This window comes from Psammomys obesus, unplaced genomic scaffold, assembly GCF_907164565.1.
Source record: "Psammomys obesus unplaced genomic scaffold, mPsaObe1.curated_primary_1811, whole genome shotgun sequence".
Taxonomy (NCBI): domain Eukaryota; kingdom Metazoa; phylum Chordata; class Mammalia; order Rodentia; family Muridae; genus Psammomys; species Psammomys obesus.
Window position 1 is genome coordinate 1,403,704 of NW_026585687.1, and position 18,781 is coordinate 1,422,484.

The 18,781-nt window shown below is 37.0% G+C and overlaps 1 protein-coding gene across 1 annotated transcript in view; it reads right to left on the reverse strand.

The window, feature by feature from the left end:
• Abcb7 (ATP binding cassette subfamily B member 7) overlaps positions 1 to 18,781 on the reverse strand; it is a 119,840-nt gene that overhangs the window by 27,651 nt on the left and 73,408 nt on the right. The window contains exon 4 of the mRNA XM_055592441.1: positions 15,839 to 15,958. Within this exon, the coding sequence (XP_055448416.1) occupies positions 15,839 to 15,958 (120 nt within the window). The remainder of the gene's footprint in view (positions 1 to 15,838; positions 15,959 to 18,781) is intronic.

Consider the following 18,781-nt stretch of genomic DNA (forward strand, 5'->3'; position numbering starts at 1 on the left):
ACCTACACAATGCTTTACAGACATTAAAAGAACAGTTCTCAACATCCTATGGAAAAACAAAAAAACCAGAATAACTAAAACAATCCTCTCCAATAAAAGATCTCCTGGAGATACCGCTATCTCTGATTTTAAGCTATGTTACAGAGCAATAGTAATAAAAACTACATGGTACTGGAATAGAAATAGACTGGTTGATCAATGGAATTGAACCAAAGACTCAGAAATAGATGCACACACTTGATTTTTGACAAAGAAGCCAAACCACACAATGGAAAAAAAAAAAGAAAGCATCTTCAAAGAATGGTGCTGGTCTAACTGGATATCTACAAGTAGAAAAATGCAAATATATCCATACTTATCACCCTGCACAAAACTCAAGTCCAAGTGGATCAAACACCTCAACATAAAACCAGATACACTAAATCTATTAGATGAAAAGTAGGGATTAGCCTGGTACTCATTGGCACAGGAGACAGCTTCCTGAATAAAACACCAACAGCACAGGCTCTAACATCAACAATTAATAAATGGAATTTCATGAAATTAAAAGTTTTGGTAAGGCAAAGGACACTGTCAACAGAACAAAATGGCAGCCTACAGATTGGAAAAAGATCTTCACCAACCCTACAACCAACAGAGGGCTAATATCTAAAATATATAAAGAACTCAAGAAATGAAACAACAAACTAAATAACCCAATTAAAAATGGGATACAGAGCTAAACAGAGAATTCTCAACAGAGGAATCTTGGACAGCTGAGAAGCACTTAAAAGAAATGTTCAACACCCTTAGATGTTAGGAAAATGCAAGTCAAAATAATTCTGCGATTACATCTTACACATGTTAGAATGGCTAAGACCAAAAACATCAAGTGACAGCACACGCAGGTAAGGATGCAGAAAAAGGGGACACTCCTCCATTGCTGGTGGGAACACACACTTGTACAACAATTTTGGAAATCAATCTGGTGCTTTCTCAGAAAGCTGGGAATAGCCATACCTCAAGACCCAGCTATATCACTCCTGGGCATATACCCAAAAGATGCTGTAAAACACAACAAGGACACTTGCTCAACTATGTTCATACCAGCCTTATTCATAATATCCAGAAACTGGAAATGACCTAGATGTCCCTCAACCGAAGCATGGATAAAGAAAATGTGGTACATCTACACAATGGAATACTACTCAGCTATTAAAAACAAGGAAATCATGAAATTTGTAGGCAAATGGATGGAACTAGAAAAGATCATCCTGTGAGGTAACACAGACTCAGAAAGACATGTTTGATATGTACTCACTTATAGATGAATATTAGCCATAATGCACAGGATAACCATGGAATAATCTATAGACTCAAAGATGCCAGGGATCACCCAAAGGGAGATGCTTGAATCTCACTCAGAACAGGAAATACAATAGACATCCAAAATAGATGGAAAAAAGGAACTGGATGGGATGGAGAGGATAACTGGGGTGGGTATCATGTGGGTGGAGAAAGGAGGAGGGGTGAGGGGAAGGACAGGGAGAGAGAAATCAGTGGCAGGGCATCTATGGGATGGGAGAGGCCCCTGGAATTCTATGGGGGTGACCCTAGCTAACACTCCAAGCAACAGGTGTTAAGAGCATGAAGTTGGCACCTCCAGTAGCCAAGTGGGACTCCCAGCAGAAAGAAAGGGACACTAACACACCCATAAAACTTTCAACACAAAATATCTTGTCTACAAGAAGTGTATGGGTAAAGAAAGAACAGAGATTGAGGGAATGGCAAACCAATGACTGGCCCAGCTTGAGACCTACCCCATGAGAGAGAGCCAACCACTGTCACTGTTGCGATACTCTGCTATGCTTGTAGACAAGAGTCTGGCATAACTGTCTTATGAGAGGCTTCATCCAGCAGTTGATGGAAACAGATGTAAACACTGACAGCCAAAATTAGGCTGAGCTGGGGAGTCTTGTGGAAAAGTGGGAGTGAAGCTTAGAGGGAGCTGGGGGGGTCAAGGACACCACAAGAAGACCTACAGCGTATACTAACCTGGGTCCATGGGGGTTCACAGAGACTGAACCACCAGCCAAAGGGCATACATGGACTGAATCTAGACCCCCTACACATGTAGTAAATGTGAAGCTTCATCACCATGTAGGTTTCCTAGTAATAAGAGTAGGAGCTGTCTGTGACTTTTTTGCTTGCCACTGGGTCCCTTTCCCTTAGCTGGGCTGCCTTGTCACTCCCTGGTCAGAGAGGATGTATTTCATCCTTCTGTGACTTGAGGTGCCAGGGTGGATTGGTGCCCCTTGGGGGCCTTCCCTTCTCTGGGAGGAGAAAAAGGGGGTATGGAAGGAAGAGGGCGTGGGGGTGGGACTAGAAGGAGAGGAGGGAGGGGGCTGGGATCGGGCTGTAAAGTGATCAGACAGACAGATGCAAAGAAATTGATATAAGAGCTGCCTTGGTCATGGTGTCTCTTCACAGCAGTCGAATAATGACTAAGACAGTCCATCTCCCAACAAAGTTCATGTGGAAAATGTCTTGTCATTGTGGCATTGTTTAGAAACTGGACCTTTATAAGAGGAGTAAGTTCCTGAGAAGGATTTGTACAGGTCTTGTGGAACTCTTTTCATTCTGTAGTTACTGTGGAGCTGTCTTAGGCAACCTAACAGTGAGCTCCTATTAAGCAAGGCAACCACAGGTGACTGTTCTATATACATCCATTGGCCCTCCCTTTTGTCTAACCGAGTTGATGCAGCATGAGGCAATTGTCAGAAGCTGACCAGATGCCAGCTCTATGCTTTTGGACCTCCAAGCCTTCATAACCGTGAACTCACACAAAATGTTATTTCTCTCTCCCTCCTTCCCTGCCCCCCCCCCATTTGGTTGTCCTGGAATTCACTATGTAAACCAGGCTGGCTTCAAACTCGTAGAGATCTACCTATCTCTGCTTCCCTAGTGCTGGGATTAAAGACAAGTGTCACAACACTGGACATCAAATTGTATAGTCTCAGGTACTCCATTGTAGAAACAGAAGCTGGACTATGGCATCATAAATAACAGCCAAATATATGCTGTATCTATATGATATTAAAAACAACTGGCCATTATGGTCAGTTTTCTTAGTCATTCAAATGCCAGTTAATTATGACTTTCCCTTCTCTAATCATGCAAATATTAACTATATCATGTAAGAAACCTGACTCTTTCAGACTCTTTAACAAACTAAAGTCTTCAATAATTAATTTTGTTCATGGTGGTCTCTGTTAACTAAAGGAACTGAAAGTACTGCTGCCAAGAAAGAAAGAATACTCAAAAAATTGAAAGAGAATTTTGTTCCTTTGTTAACCACCTTTCTAGTCACAAAAGGAGGGGGAAAAATAAAGACCAGTGACACTAAAGGGGTATTGGATAAACAGGATGAAACAATGAAAAAACAAAATGAGAGAGAAAAAGGGTTGTTATACAGTTTATATGGACTATCAAGTAGTTATAGGGCCTTCACACAATTGAAGTCTTTATTCTCACTCAAGAGAAAAAAGCAAGGCAAACATAAAACAAAACAAAATGATTTCAAAAGCTAAAATGTAAAAATCTTCTATGCTTCATAAAGTAAGTCCGTAACTCATTAAAACTAGGTTTCAGTAATAAAGCAAATGTCTTAAAAGAATTCTATCCCCTAGATGAAGAGCTACAGGTGATTAATGGTTGCTTAAGAGAGGGAAAATAATCAGTCTTCTCTAGGGATGAGCCCTGATAGGTTACATAATCTCAAGTGATCAGCAACATTAACTAGAAACAGCAAATTGTATTGATATAGAGAGGTGATATAACAATAATAATTAAATAAGTTATAAAGTTGAAAGGGACTAACGGAGCAACTAGGAGGAGCTAGGGTGGGGAAACTGTTGGGTGGAAATAATGTAAGTACAGTAGTCATATAAAATTCTCAAAAGATTTAATAAACGTAAAAAAATTTAAAGATTTCTATCATATAAATAAAATTCTTCCAGCTTATTTCTTAGGGTTACTATTACTGTGATAAAACATCATGACCAAAAGTAACTTGGGAGTAAAACACTTCATTTCATTCAAACTTCCATATCACAGTTCATCACTGAAAGTAGGTACAATAGGAACCTGGAAGCAGAAGTGATGCAGAGGCCAGGGAGGGGTGGCTTCATGGCTTGCTCAGCCTACTTTCTTATAGTCCAGGAACAGCAGCAAGGGGCAGCACCCATAACAGGCCGGGTCCTCCTTCCCTATCAATTACTAATTAAAAAAAAAATGCTCTGCGGGCTTGTCTACAGCCCATTCTGATAGAGGAATTGTTTTTTTTTTTTTTTTTCAGTTAATGTATCCTCCTAGTTTGTGTCAAATTGACATAAAAGTAAGCAGCACACTTTCATACAAAATTTACTTTGGGGGAGAACTGACAAGATGACTTAGTTGGTGCAGGCACTTGCCACACGGTTCAACAACATGACTTCAATCCCTGGGACCCACACAATGGAAGCAGAGGCCTCTCCAGCATGGTGTACTCTGCCCTCACATGTATGCACATACATGCACACACGTGTGCACACACAAATCAATAAGTAAGTTTTTTTAAAGTTTGCTTTGGGTATTAAAGGGTAACCAGTACAGAAGGCAACCTATTGAATCAGATTGTTGAAGCATGCTTGAATATGGACTTTGAGGTGAGCCAAGAAGGACAAATGATTTGCATGAAAAACATGCAAAACAAATCTCCATATGAAGGTGAAACGTGTAAGAAATTCATTAGAGGAGGGGAGTGGGAGGTAGGACAGAAGGCCTGTAGAGAAAAGGAAAACTGAGGGTGGGATCATCTCTGTGACATGCTGGAGCTTAAGGGTAGGCTCCTGGGAGGATACAAGGAGATTCAAACAGAGACTCCTAGTAGCAGAGGCCATAGAGACAGAAGGAATACCAACCCACCCACAAAACCTCGACTCAAATTTTACCCTGCCTACAGGATGTGTAGAGATAAAGCTATAACAGATAGAGCAGAGATTGGGGGAATGTCCAACCAATGCCTGGCCCAACCAAAGACCTACACTATGGGAGAGTGCCAACCCCTGACACTATAAAAGATACTCAGCTAAGCCTGCAGACAGGAGCCTATCAGAGTTGTCCTCTCAGAGGCTCTACCCAGCACTGCCTCAAAATAGATGCTGAGACTCACAGCCAAACACTGAGCAAAGCTTAGAGAATCTAATGAAAAAAAAATGGTAGGAAAAAAAAGAAAAGGACCTGAAGATGACAGGAGCTCCACAAGAAGACCAACAGAGCTAACTAAGCAGGGCTCAGAGGGGCTTGTTGAGACTGAAGCAACAACCAAGAACCATGCATGAACTGGATCCCTACACAGATATAGCAGATGGTCAGCTTAGGCCTCTTGTGGGTCCTCTAGTAAGGGGAATGGGGACTGCATCAGACATGGATTCACTGGCTAGCTTTTATATTACTTTTCCCTGGCAAGACTGCCTTGCCAGGCCACAGAAGAAGAAAACATGCTCAGTACTGATGAAACTTGATGATCTGTAGATGATGGAAAAGAAAGCTTCCCTTTTCTGAGGAAAAGGAGAGGGGGGAGGGTAGGACTGGGAGGTGAGTAGAATGGGGCAACAACCAGGATGTAAAGTGCATTTAAAAAACAGGGCTACATCCAGGATGGAATAAAAATTAATTACAAAAAAGAAAAATACAAAGCAATTTGTTGTCAAATAACAGGCTACAGAGAAGTAAAAAAAAAAAATCTATGGGTCAAAATAGCCACAAGAAAACCTCTTCTTTGATTTCACAGCTGGAACAAAAAAACAAAAACAAATTAAAGAATATGAAAAAGTAATTAGCTTATATATCTTTACCTCTAATAAGCAAATATACTCTTTTCTTTTATAAATCTTCTCAGAGACAAAAATTTAGGACTCTATAAGACTACAACAACAACAAAAAGCTTCAATGTAAGCATCTTATAAAATTACATGAAATTTTTACTTTAGTCAATAATTTGTTTGAAGCAACATTAGCATTTCCATTAAATGCTAACATGAGCTATCCTGTCCTACAAAATAGATAGGACTCTTAGTTTCCTGTTTGATACATAAAAAAACAGAAATCACTCTTATGTTCACAATTTTAAAAGTTAGACTGAATAGCACAATTTTTCTTGGATTTAACAGAAAATTGAGATCGGAGGGCAATCTCTCACCCAAAACTTGAGACAGATCTATGTACAAAACCATAACTTTGAGGGAAAAGCCTGTATCTATAACAACATCACAGGTAAAGTGTAATTAATGGAGACAGCAGGGAGGAGAGGGACTATATGAAGAGATGAGATTCTACTTCCATTACTTCTAAGGCATATATCTATGGAAAATCTATGGAAAGATACTGTGGGTGATTGACTCAATTAGAGAAAATGTTTATTTTGGCTTACAGTCTTGGCCCTTTCCATTTATGATTGCATGGCAGCACTAGGTTTTGGCCTGTGATAATAAGTACATCATGGTGAGTATACATAGGGGAACAACCTGCTCAACTCATGAAGGCCAGGGAAGAGAGAGAGAGTGGAAAGGTGAAAAGGAAGAGGGACCAAGATCTCAAGACCCCATAGGACCACAAGATTTCCAAATAAACTCTTCCTCTTAAAAGTTCAACCACATTCCAGTGAAGCCATAGGCCAGGGAACAAGCCTTCAACACACAAGCTTTACAAGAGAAAAAAAATAAAGTATTTAAAGTAGGGTGAGGCATAAAAGTTAAAGTTTTGAAATATGCCTAGAGTTTTAAATTTTCATTAACAAAGTCTTTTCTTCAAGGGGCATTGTTGAGCTTTGTAAATATATAATAAACTCTGAAGAAGGGAGATACATCTACCTCTCAGGCCTTCCTGTCTAACCTAAATGCAGAGGTGAAAGCTGAGAAGCAATTGTAAAGGTCACATCAAAGGGTCAGAAACTCATTCCAAATCTGAGACCTGATCATAGAAATATTTTCTCTAAACCACTTAAAACCACATCAATAGAGCTCTTTCAGTATAGCAAGGGATTATAACTGAAGAGACTTCAACTTTGAGAACCCATTTTAAAAGGAGAGATGGCTCAGTATTAAAGAGCACTTGTTGGTCTTGTAGAGGACCTGGGTTCTGTTTCCAGAACGCATGTGGGGATTCACACAAATCTGTAATGCTAGTTCCAGGGGACTCAATTCCCTCTACCATCTGCCGTCACCAGGGCTACACATGGCATACATATACATGTAGAAAAAATATTCATACTAATAAAATATAAATGAACAAGACCCAAAACAAGGGGTTACAAAATAAAAATAATTTTCAGGAAAAGAGCTTGGAAAGGTAGACTACTTCTTGTTCTTCCAGAGGGCCTGAGTTCAGATGCCAATACCCTCTTCTAACCTTCAGTGGCACGTACACACACACACAGCATTCACTTATGCAGTTACACACATTGATATAAAAATATTCTTAAAAAACCTTAAAACAAGGAGATAAAACAGATAAATTTTAGCTGATATGTACAGCTACAACAGACCACAATTTCTAATTATACAAATATAAAACTTCACACTAAAGGCCTATTTAACCTTCGTGCCTTTTGCTAAATATATCATGTTCAGATCTCCAAAACAAAATTATAATGCATGCTAAAAGGCAATAAAAAATATAAATAGATAAAATAAGCATTAGAACAAGACTTAGATAGTTTGTAGTTATCAGACAAGGAGTGTGTTTATTTTTATTTTCTTTTATTATAATATTGATATTGCACCTAGGCCTTGCATATGCTATGCAAGTGCTTTTTCACTGGACTATATCTCCAGCTTTTTAAAAGAATGATTTGTAAAAAATTTGAGATAGTATGTCACTGATTTGCTCTGAATGGCCATAAACTTACAGGCCCTCTTGCTTCAGCCTCCCAAATAATTGAAATTACAGACCTGTTGCACCAGCCCAGGCTTCAAGCAATAAATTTAAAATTATCTTTAATACGCTAAAGGCTTGCTTCAGTGGAAAAAAATACATATAATGGGTAATCTATGCAGTAAGAAAACACCCTCCATAAGGAAGAATCAAAAGGTCAGACTAGAAATCAGTCATACCATAACAGAAATAATGTACTCAATAGGCTAATTGATACGTATAACACAATCAAAAAATTAATGAACCTGAAGACATAGTTCAACAGAAGCTTCACAAAGTGAAACAGAAAAAAATTAATGAAAAAAGTAGAAGAAAATATTCAAAACTATGGGATAGTTTCAAAAGCTGGTACATATATGATAAGACTATTACAGTAAAAAAAACATGAAAAGAAATACGATATCATAATGGTTAATTTTTTTTCTAGAACTGTTAAACATCAAACTGGAGATATGGAAAGCTTATAGAACAAGCAGGAGAAATAAAACGTATACCACGGTTTATCACATTCAAACCACAGGAAATCAAAGACAGAGATAAAATTGAAAGAAGCTGAAGGAAAAAGCACTTTACCTGTACAACACAGACAAAAATAACATCAGGCTTCTCTTCTGAAAACATTCAAACAAAAGGACAGTGACGTAAACTACATAAATTGTAGAGCTAAAAATAAATTCCACAATGTAGAATTCTGTACCCAGTGAAAATTTCTTTTAAAAGTGGAGGAGAGATGCTTTCTGTCTTTAATTTTTAATTTTTTTCTTTTTTATTTGTAATTAATTTATTTTTATTAATTACTTTCTAAAAAGCAAAATTTGAAAAAAAAAGCCATTGTCATGATCTGTTGCTTCTAAGAAATATTTTTAAAAGTTTATCAAAAAGTAAGGGAAATAAAAATAATATAGAGCAAAACTTTAAATGTACACAAAACAAATATTTGTTAGAAAGAAAAATAAATGTACATAAACGTTTTTATTATTTGACCTAAATTAAAACAGATTCTTCAAAATAATACAGTATGTTGAATAATAAGAGCTCATGAATACACAAAATGAATGACAACAATGCAAACATGATAGGAAGACCACACTGGAAATACTATTCTTTGAAATAGGACAATAGGACAATTGGACCTCTGAAAGACTCTACCCACCAGGGTATCAAAGGAGATAGTGAGGCTCATAGCCAAACTTTGGGTAGAGTGATGAAAACCTTATGAAAGAAGAAGGAGATAGAAAGACCTGGAGAGGACAGGAACTCCACAAGGAGACCACCATAGCCAAAAAACCTCAGTTTCCAAGTGGGCTCCCTAATAATGGGAGCAGGGACTGTCTCTGACATGAACTCAGTGGCCAGTTCTTTGATCCTCCGCCTGGGGGTTGCAGCCTTGCCACAGAGGGAGATAATGCAGCCAGCCCTGATGAGCTAGGGTCAGATAGAAGGGGAGGAGGTCCTCTGTATCAGGGGACTAGGGAAAAGGCATAGAAGGAGAAGAGAGAGGAAGGGTGGGATTGGGAGGGGATGAGGGAGGGGAAACAAAGTGAACAAGTTTTAGGAAGGAAGGAAGGAAGGAAGGAAGGAAGGAAGGAAGGAAGGAAGGAAAGAAAGAAAGAAAGAAAGAAAGAAAGAAAGAAAGGGAAGTAGATTTATATTAGCAATAAATGTTTAGTATCAGCTCCACAGCCAACAGAAAACAATGTTACACTTACGATCAATATTAATAAAAAATTATTAAAAAATGATCAGAGTTGATTAACAAGCACCATGACCTAACTTTAAGTATAAATACAAAATGGATTAAAAAAATAGAGGAATATATACTATAGTAATATTAATCAAAATCAGTTCTTAAAAACAGCAATAATTTTATTGCTCTTAAAAAAGCAACTTTCATATTTAGAAACTGTAACAGAAATACAGGGTCACTGTCATAATGAAGGGACCATTTCATGTAAGAACAGTAATATATACATGTACACACTTAAGAAAAAGTCAAAATGTTTGAGGTAAAACCTAATGAACAGTAAGAAATAAGCAGAAGAATCCTCTATTAAAGTTGGAGACTTTTAGAACCACTTTATTAGTAATTAACAGAAATAGGAGGCAGAAAATAAGTAAGGATATGGCTGGAATAAACATTATTAAGCACTTGGGTCTAAATGACATACTTTATCAAACAATATCAGAATAGACATTCTTCTAAAGCTCACAAAATCATTCACCAAAATAAAACCACATTCTAGGCCAAAAATAAATCCTAACAAATTAAAAAGAATACCTATCATATAAAGTATGTTCTTAAATAACAATAAAATTAAATTTATATATCAGTTACAAAATGAAAGTTGACATATTTCAGAGTAACCAACAACCTTCTAAAAACAGATAAAAATTTTTCAAAAGTCTTTTTAAAGTGTTTTGAACTATATAGATTAAAATTGCATGCTGGAGATAAAGTTTATTGACTAGATAAAGCTTGTCCAGCATATATGAAGGCCTGGCTTTCATCACCAGTATTGAATAAACTAAGTGGTATGGCTGCCACATACCTGTAATCCCAAAACTTGGGAGGTAGAACCAGGAAGATCAGAAGTTTAAGCCCAGACTTGGCTACATAGTGTATCAGAGGTCAGCCTGAGCGACAGACATTAAATCCTGTCTCAAAAATCCCAAAACAAAACAATAAAATAGAATTTATAATTTATTGGTATTTGTAGGACACAGAGAAATAATAGAGGAATTTATATAATTCAAAGCATATATTATAAAAGATCTAATATGATTGAAATTCAAACTGAGAATGTTTGTGAACCCAACACTAGAAAACCTAAACTATATGGAAGTTAGCAAAAACTAGCATATAATAGGGCTTACATTAGTATAACGTATTCATAACTCAAAATATATAGTCCATTTTGAAGAAAAATAATCATGAGATGAAAAATACAACAATTAATCTTTGTAAATAAACTACAAAACAAGTATACTAATGCTAAGAAGGAAAGAAATCATTTTTAAAGAAATTTTAAGATTAGTCATTTTTAGAAACTGGAAGTGTTGTCTAGAATGGTTATTGATACTACCATGCTTTAATGCCTCAAATTACTCCTCACAAAAAGAAAAGCATCCAAGATGGTGGCGACCAGCATGCACCATATCTGAGGGGCAGAAGATCCGAAACCTCAAAACTGGTGAGTGTAGGGGGTGGCTGAAGCCATAATATCGATATTGAGGAATGAGACCTGATAGGCTAGGGTCAGATAGAAGGAAAGGGCTACCTCCCCTATCAGTGGACTGAGTGTGGGACATAGGAAGAGAAGAGGGAGGGAGCGAGGGCTTGGGAGAGGAAGAGGGAGCAGGCTACAGATGGACACAAAGTAAATAAATTGTAATAATCAAAAAATAAATAAATAAATAAATAAATAAATAAATAAATAAATGGGAAAAAAAAAGAAAAGCATTTTTTTTCAAGTGACAGCTTATGATGGCGAGGATGAGAAGCAAGGGAAACACTCCTCCATTGCTGGTGGGAGTGTAAACATATACAGCCATTATGGAAATCAATATGGTGGTTTCTCAGGAAGTGGGGAATATACCACACCTGGGCATATACCCAAAGGATACTCCATCCTACCACAAGGACACTTGCTCAGTTATGTGCACTGATGCTTTATTGGTAATAGCCAGAAACTAGAAACAACTCAGATGTGCCTCACAGCAGAAAACAGATAAAGAAAATATGGTGTATTTTCTCCAATGAAGCATTACACAGCTGCTAAAAAAAAAAAAAAAAAAAAAAAAAAAAAAAAAAAAAAAAAAAAAAAAGACATCATGAAATTAACAGGTAAATGGATAAAACTATAAAAAATCATCCTGAGTGAGGTAACCCAGGCCCAGAAAGACAAACATGGTATGTACTCACAAGTGGAGATTAGCTGTTAAGTAAATTATAATCATTCTATAATCCACAGACCCAGAGAGGTTAGGTAAATAGGAAGGCTATAGGGGAGAAGCATAGATCTCCCTGGGAAGGGGAAATAGAATAGATTCTGAAGGTAGACTGGGGGCCAGCTGGAGACAGGAGCAGATAGAGGGGACAGTGAGAGTATGTGTAAAGAGAGACAGTGGGAGCTGTGGGACATCTGGTGGCATTGTGGAAACCTAGTGTAGTGGAAACTTCCTGGAATCGATGAGGGTGGCCCTAGTGAGGAATAATGGAGGATGCAGAGTCTGAACTGGACATTTTTTTATAGCCAGGCAAGGCTTCCAGTGGTGGGACTGGGTTACATTTGATTGAGTTGTTGTCCAAGGGAGTCCCATGGAGATCTCTAAACATCCCAAGCTGATGCTAGGACAAAAGGTAGCTCTCCGAAAATTGACAGTGGGGGTACCTACCATGTTGGAGGACAACTTCCCCTCAGCTCACTGAACATAGAGAGGTTATTGAAAGTTGATAGGTCATAACTGGTGTCTGCATGAAGCCTTCACCCCTCTATTCAAGGGCCTTTTGTATAAGAGGTACCCTGCAGGCTACAGAAGGAGAAACTTGGACACCAACCCAGCAACAAACAACTCCATCTACAATCTGTCCTGCCTGCAAGATATGCTGGGACAATGTTTGTGCAGAACACATGGGAGTTTAACTTGAGGGCCACCCCATAAGAAGGAATCCATTCCCTACACTGCATAGAAGGCTAGGAACCAGACTGGATAGACCAGATACCTAGGGTGGAACCAAACATGACTGGAAAAACACAATGAAATAATTCCTAATGATATTCTCTGATTGGTGGCTTGTCTAGTCATCAGAGAGGTTTCCTCTTGCAGCGGAGGGAAGAGATGCAGAAAGATCCCATGGCCAGACATTACACTGGGGTTCTGTGTCTAAATTGGGAGTCTCCATTGGGTCCCTCTGCTAGAGATGTGGAAAATGAGAAGGGAGTCAGAGGGGATGGAGGATACCATAAGAACACACAGCCCACAGAATTACCTAGGCAGGGCTCAGAGACTGCTGAGATAGTCAGGGAGCCTGTATGGGTTTCAGCTACTGTCCTCTGCATATGTTATGGTTGTTTAGCTTGGTGTTTTTGTGGGACTCCTTATAGTGGGAGCTAGTGTACCTCTGACTCTTTTTGCCTGCTTGTGGGACTTTTCCTCCTATTGTATTGCCTGGACCAGCCACAATTTGAGAGCTTTTTGCCTTGTCATACTGTGTCTTGTTTGGCTGTGTTTTGCTGTCTCTTGGAGGTCTGCTCTTTTCTGAAGGGAAATGGAGGAAGGGTGGATCTTGGGGAGAGGGTAGGTGGGAAGGAGTTGGGAGGAGTGGAGAGAGGGTAAATTGTCGTTGAAATGCCTTGTATAAGAGAAAAACCTATTTTCAATTTTAAAAGTTCAAATAAAAAAAGAAGTGTTTTTATGTATGGTATTTTCTATAGGCACTCATAATTTCCATCCACCTGTTCCTTTTCCAGATCTAAAAAGAATCAAACATACTTTTAAGACTTTCCCTGTACATTTTTGTTTACTTCTAGTTAGCTTGCAAGAAATTGGAACAGCAAATTTCATTCTATAAGTTCTATTTGTTGAACAAAGAATCAAGTATTAGCATTCTAAAAATATTTTAATCTTTAACAATGTTAACTTAGCTAGATTTCTTACCTTAATATTGACCTGTCACCAAGCAACAAAAATCTGTATTTTTTTGAAGGACTGAAATTCACTCCAAAAATAAATCCTAATGTAAATATCATTACTGAAGACTCCTCCCTTTAGCTAGACTAATTAGTCATGTTCTGACCTGCCCTCTTCAATTCACAAGTCCAGAAAAAACATCTGCCTTTTACTTGTTAACAAGGTACTCATATTCAGCTAAGGAAATAAAGACCAACTCACTAATTTTGTCTTGAATAAGAACTCAAAATTATCTTTCTCCTTAATCATTTGTATGTAAAAGCTAATCCAGCAAACAACACTGTGCTAAAGTATACATAAAAGTTAAAAATGTCAACATTAGCTACCAAATTAATATCTAATATTGTTCTCTATTCATCTTAAACAAATACAGTGAAGTATAGACTCATGATCTGTTGCTCAATAGCTTAATTTAAGGCCATACTCTCTTCAGGAATGCGTCCCATTCAGTGGGAGGGCCATCAACATATGAAAGCTATGAAAGTTGAGTCTGGCTATAGTTTTACTTTATCTTTTCAATTATTTAGCTTTTCTTTCGTTTACTTCTGTATGGAACAAAGGTTCTCTCTTTAGTTGTTGTGTTTTTCTGGTAATCTCCTTAATTTGTAATCTTTCGACTATCATCTCTTTATTTCTCCAACCCTGGGCTGTCTCCTGAGCTTGCCTTGCAATTGCATCACTAAATGCATGGCTCTCTATCTAGATGTTCTGGTAGCATCTCAACACATCCAAAAGGGATATCTTCATTCTACAAGTAAGATTTGACTTATTACCTACTTCTGTTTAAAACATTATCATTCCTGAATTCCTGGCATCATCTTTGAATTTTCCTCCTAATATCCAATCTGTTGCTAAATCGTAATTCTAGCTCACAACATCCCTGACATCCTTCTTTCTCATAATCACTTTTCTACCATGACTTGAGTACAGTCTGCTGTTACTTTTTACCTAGACTATATTCATCTCAAAACTAGGTGATACATATTTGCCATACAAACGCATGGGATAGACGGATGGTACCCCTAGGATAGATCTCTTACTACTTTAATCAATCTTCTACAAAAGAACCAGATTAATTACTAAACATATTAGAATGATTACTTGATATTGAAGCTCTTATTTGTCACACTGTGGTTTTCTTTCTTTATGGAGAAGGTTTTTCTATTAGGAACTTTATCGATTTAAGGTAAAGTTCAATTCCTCTGAAGCATTACCCTTTCAATGGAGCCAAGAGGGACTATGCACTTCTCCCTACATACTATACATTCTCACTAGGCCATTGTTCAAATTATCTCAACTTCTCTAAAAATATGACTTTTATAGGACTATAAACGATGTAATCTCCTCTGTAAAATCTTTCTTGACTCCTTACCATGATGGTTATTCCTATCTTTCTTCTAAATCCCACAACACTAAAATGGTACTTTAAAAGTACTAAAATGGTACTTTAAAAATTCATTTTTGACCCATCTTGTCTCATAGTAATAAAATAAAATTGCCTTGCCCATGTATGATTTGAGGGAAGAAATTTCCTTTATCGACATGCCCATTTAGATTTGAATACTTATACTCTTATTTCTCTTCAGATTGTATGAATCTTTTAACTTTCCCATTTGAATAACATACAGTGAATATCAAAACAGGATTTTGTATACATTCTCATCAGGGCAGGGGAAAGACCAAAAGAAGTACATACACATCTAAAACTGAGGGGAGGACTCTAAAATATCTTGAGGGAAGCTATACTTAAAGTACTGAAAGCACTCTAGTTTTATGGCTCCTTATTTTTCTTTCAATTTTTCCTTTCCCTCTTGAAGTTAAGCTCTTATTTGGCACTATGGCTAGAGATGTGCTTTGTCTTCTTTTCAACTTACCAAAACATGTTTAAAATAAGCACCAGCAAGGCTCTAAGAAACTTTTTATAAAGTTCCATAAGCTTTCTTACAACCAATGTTTTGCATCTTATATACTTGTTTTAGGAGTAAATAACATTAAGTTAAGACTATTAGACTTTTGATTTAGAAAAGGTATTTCCCAATATTACACAATTTATGTTAAATGAATGAAATAGTTCTGCAAAACAAATGAAAGTCCTTAAAGTTGACCATGTTTCATTGACAGTAACTTGTTTAAACTAACCCAGAGTTTGTCACTACAAAAAGTTATAATGTCTTTTAACAAAGCATGTCCTTACCTTTGCACCAGCCAAAAATCCCAGAGAGATGGCAACTCTTGCTCGTAGATCTGGCCTGTCTTTGGGCCACACATAAGAAAGCATTGCTTTAATGATTTTTCTGGTCTCAATTTCTTTTAACTATTGAAAGAGAGAAAACAATGCAGTAAGTAATACCATTTCAAATATTAACAATTTTTTAAAATATATTATAATGAAATTATTATAGTATATTCATTCATAAATGTGGAGGGCTTGTGCCTACAAGGCAAGTGTTCATGTAGAGGTCAGGAGATAATTTTCAAGAATCAGTTCTTCATTTCTACTAAGTGGGTCCCTGGAATTGAAATCAGGTCCTCAAGTTTGGCAGCAAATGCATTTACCCATTGAGCAATTTCACTAGCCATAACCAATCTTTAATAATGTAGAATTATATAAATATCTTAAAAATGCATGAAAACATTACAAACATAAATTTTATCCTGAATCTAAGGTCAGTATTTTAAAATTCAAGAAACTTTGGAGGGAAAAGGGAATTGCTTTTTAAATGTTCAATTCTTTTTTAAATGTTACCCATTTCTGGACTGGGGATATGGCTCAGTTGGTTGAGTGTTTGCCTAGCATGAAGACATTGTAGATTTGATTTTCATCACCACATAAAACTGGGCATAGTGGGCCATGCCTGTACTCTTAATCCCAGGACTCAAGATGTAGAAGCGAGAAGATTAGAAGCTCAAGGTCATCCTTAGCTAAAGAGCACGTTCAAGGCCAGCACCCTCCTTCACACATACACACACACAAAAATTATACTCAAATTTCTTCGACTTTTTACTTTCATCTATTATTATCTGCATACTTCTAAAAGAGTTATTCAGTAGTGGCATGGAAAATGTACCATTCATATTTTTTAACTATTAACATTACAGAAGTCTTAAAATATTTATATAATCCCACCTTCTTAGTGAATTTTGCATTCCTAAATCCAAATTCATCATATGGAAGATTTATAGTACTACATTTAGGAAAGCAGGATTCTCTATTAACTGTATTGTAGCAATTTGAGATTATTAAAAATGTTGACAATTTTTGCCTATTCTTAATCTGATCCAAATATAGTTCACATTATCTTTTTCATATGTTTCTAAGACTAAGACAATATTCTGATTAAATCTTTGGTTTTGATTTCGGTTTCAGCTATAGCGGTAGAATTTTAAGAATCAATTAATAGTTTAGTTTGTGTGTTGTATGCCCATATGTATGCATGGGTGTGTGTGCTTGTGTACCAATGTGTGGAGGTCAGAGGAAGGTGTCTAAATCCTGCCTTATTTTTTGGAGGAAACATCTCTCTGTAAGCCTGGAGCTTACATTTTTTTTTTCTTCCAGGCTGGCAGCTAGCATTATCCAGAAAGCCTCCTCTTTCTTCTCTCCATAGGACAGAAGCTGGCCTGAGGATACATGGATGCTTGTAATCAATCTCAGGTCTTCATGCTTGCAGATCAAGTGTTCTTTATCACTAAGCTATTTCTCCAGCCCCCTAAATTCATACTTTCTAAAATCAAAATAAGGAGATCAGTACATACATATTTTCCAAAAATACTGTATTCTTATAGTTGGTAAAACAATTCCAATTAAAAAATAAATTATTAGCTCAATGTCTAGAAAAAAAGACTGGTAAGGGTATACAGTGGTGAGCATCAAGAACATTATTAATCCTGTAATAATATATTTGGAAAGCAATTTCATATCTAATGCAAGAATAAAATAATTCTCTTTTCCGTGCCCAAATATCACTTCTAAGAACTCTGGCTAAAAATAACCTAAATGCTGTGTTCCAACTTGATCTATTTTACCTGAAAAATCTCTTGAATCTGTCAATTTCTTTCCATTTCTAATCACTAATATAATCCAAGTTATCATTAACTCACAAAAAAAGCCCCACTGTAATAGCCTCCTAACTTATTTCCCTGTATCCACTCATAGCTAGTATGTTCACCTTACAATCAAATACCTTATCTAGCTTAAAACCCTTAAGCAGTATCCTATCATTCTTGGACCAAAGCATAAAGTCTATCAACATAGCAAACAAGGCTCTCTTTGGCCTTTCATATAGTCATCTTCTATACTATTGTAATTTTCAGTGTTCAATAGGTACTGGTCTATTTTTAGTTCCTTAAACATGTCTTCATATAACTATGTTATCTGTGTTTAGAAAACCTCTTAACAATGCATTGCTATCCTGTCCCTCAAACCAGTTAACCACTTTAAGCAACATAGAAGCATTTATGCAAGTTACCTCTAACACTAATCAGGATCCTTTTTCTGTTTTCTCTCATAGATCATGATTCCGTTCTTTGGGAGTATCTACTACAGTCAGAAACTGCCACCAAGCCTAATGAAGTTTTTGATCCTTGAAGTCCACACAGTTATAGGAGAACTGCTAAGCTTTCCAAGTTTGATCCCTGGAATCCACATAGTTAAAAGAGAACTACCAACCTTTTTAAATTGATCTTCACAGAGGCATCACAGCATGCACAACCCCAATTAATTGACTGACTGATTGATTAAGCAAGTAAGTAAATGTTTCTTTTAAAAGTCATCCTTGGTTACATAGAATCCGTGCCCAGTCTGAGATACAGGAAGCCCAGTAAGAAAGACGGAAGGGAAAGAGGAAGGAAAGGTAGAAGGGAAGGAAGCGAGAGAGGGAGAGGGGGTAAAAGGGAAAAAAAGAAAAAAAAAAAAACCAAGAAAGAGAAGAAAAGAAGGGGGCAGAAACGAGAGAGAGAGAGTGTGTGTGTATGTGTGTGTATGTGTGTTTAGCAGGACAAGTATTTGACTGACTTCTGCTTCTACTAGAACACAAATTCGATTTTATCATTAACTCTATTGTGTATTCATAGTTGTAACCCAATACCAAATGGATTGGCTGGCTGACATGTATGTAGTCAACACTGAATGAAGAATACA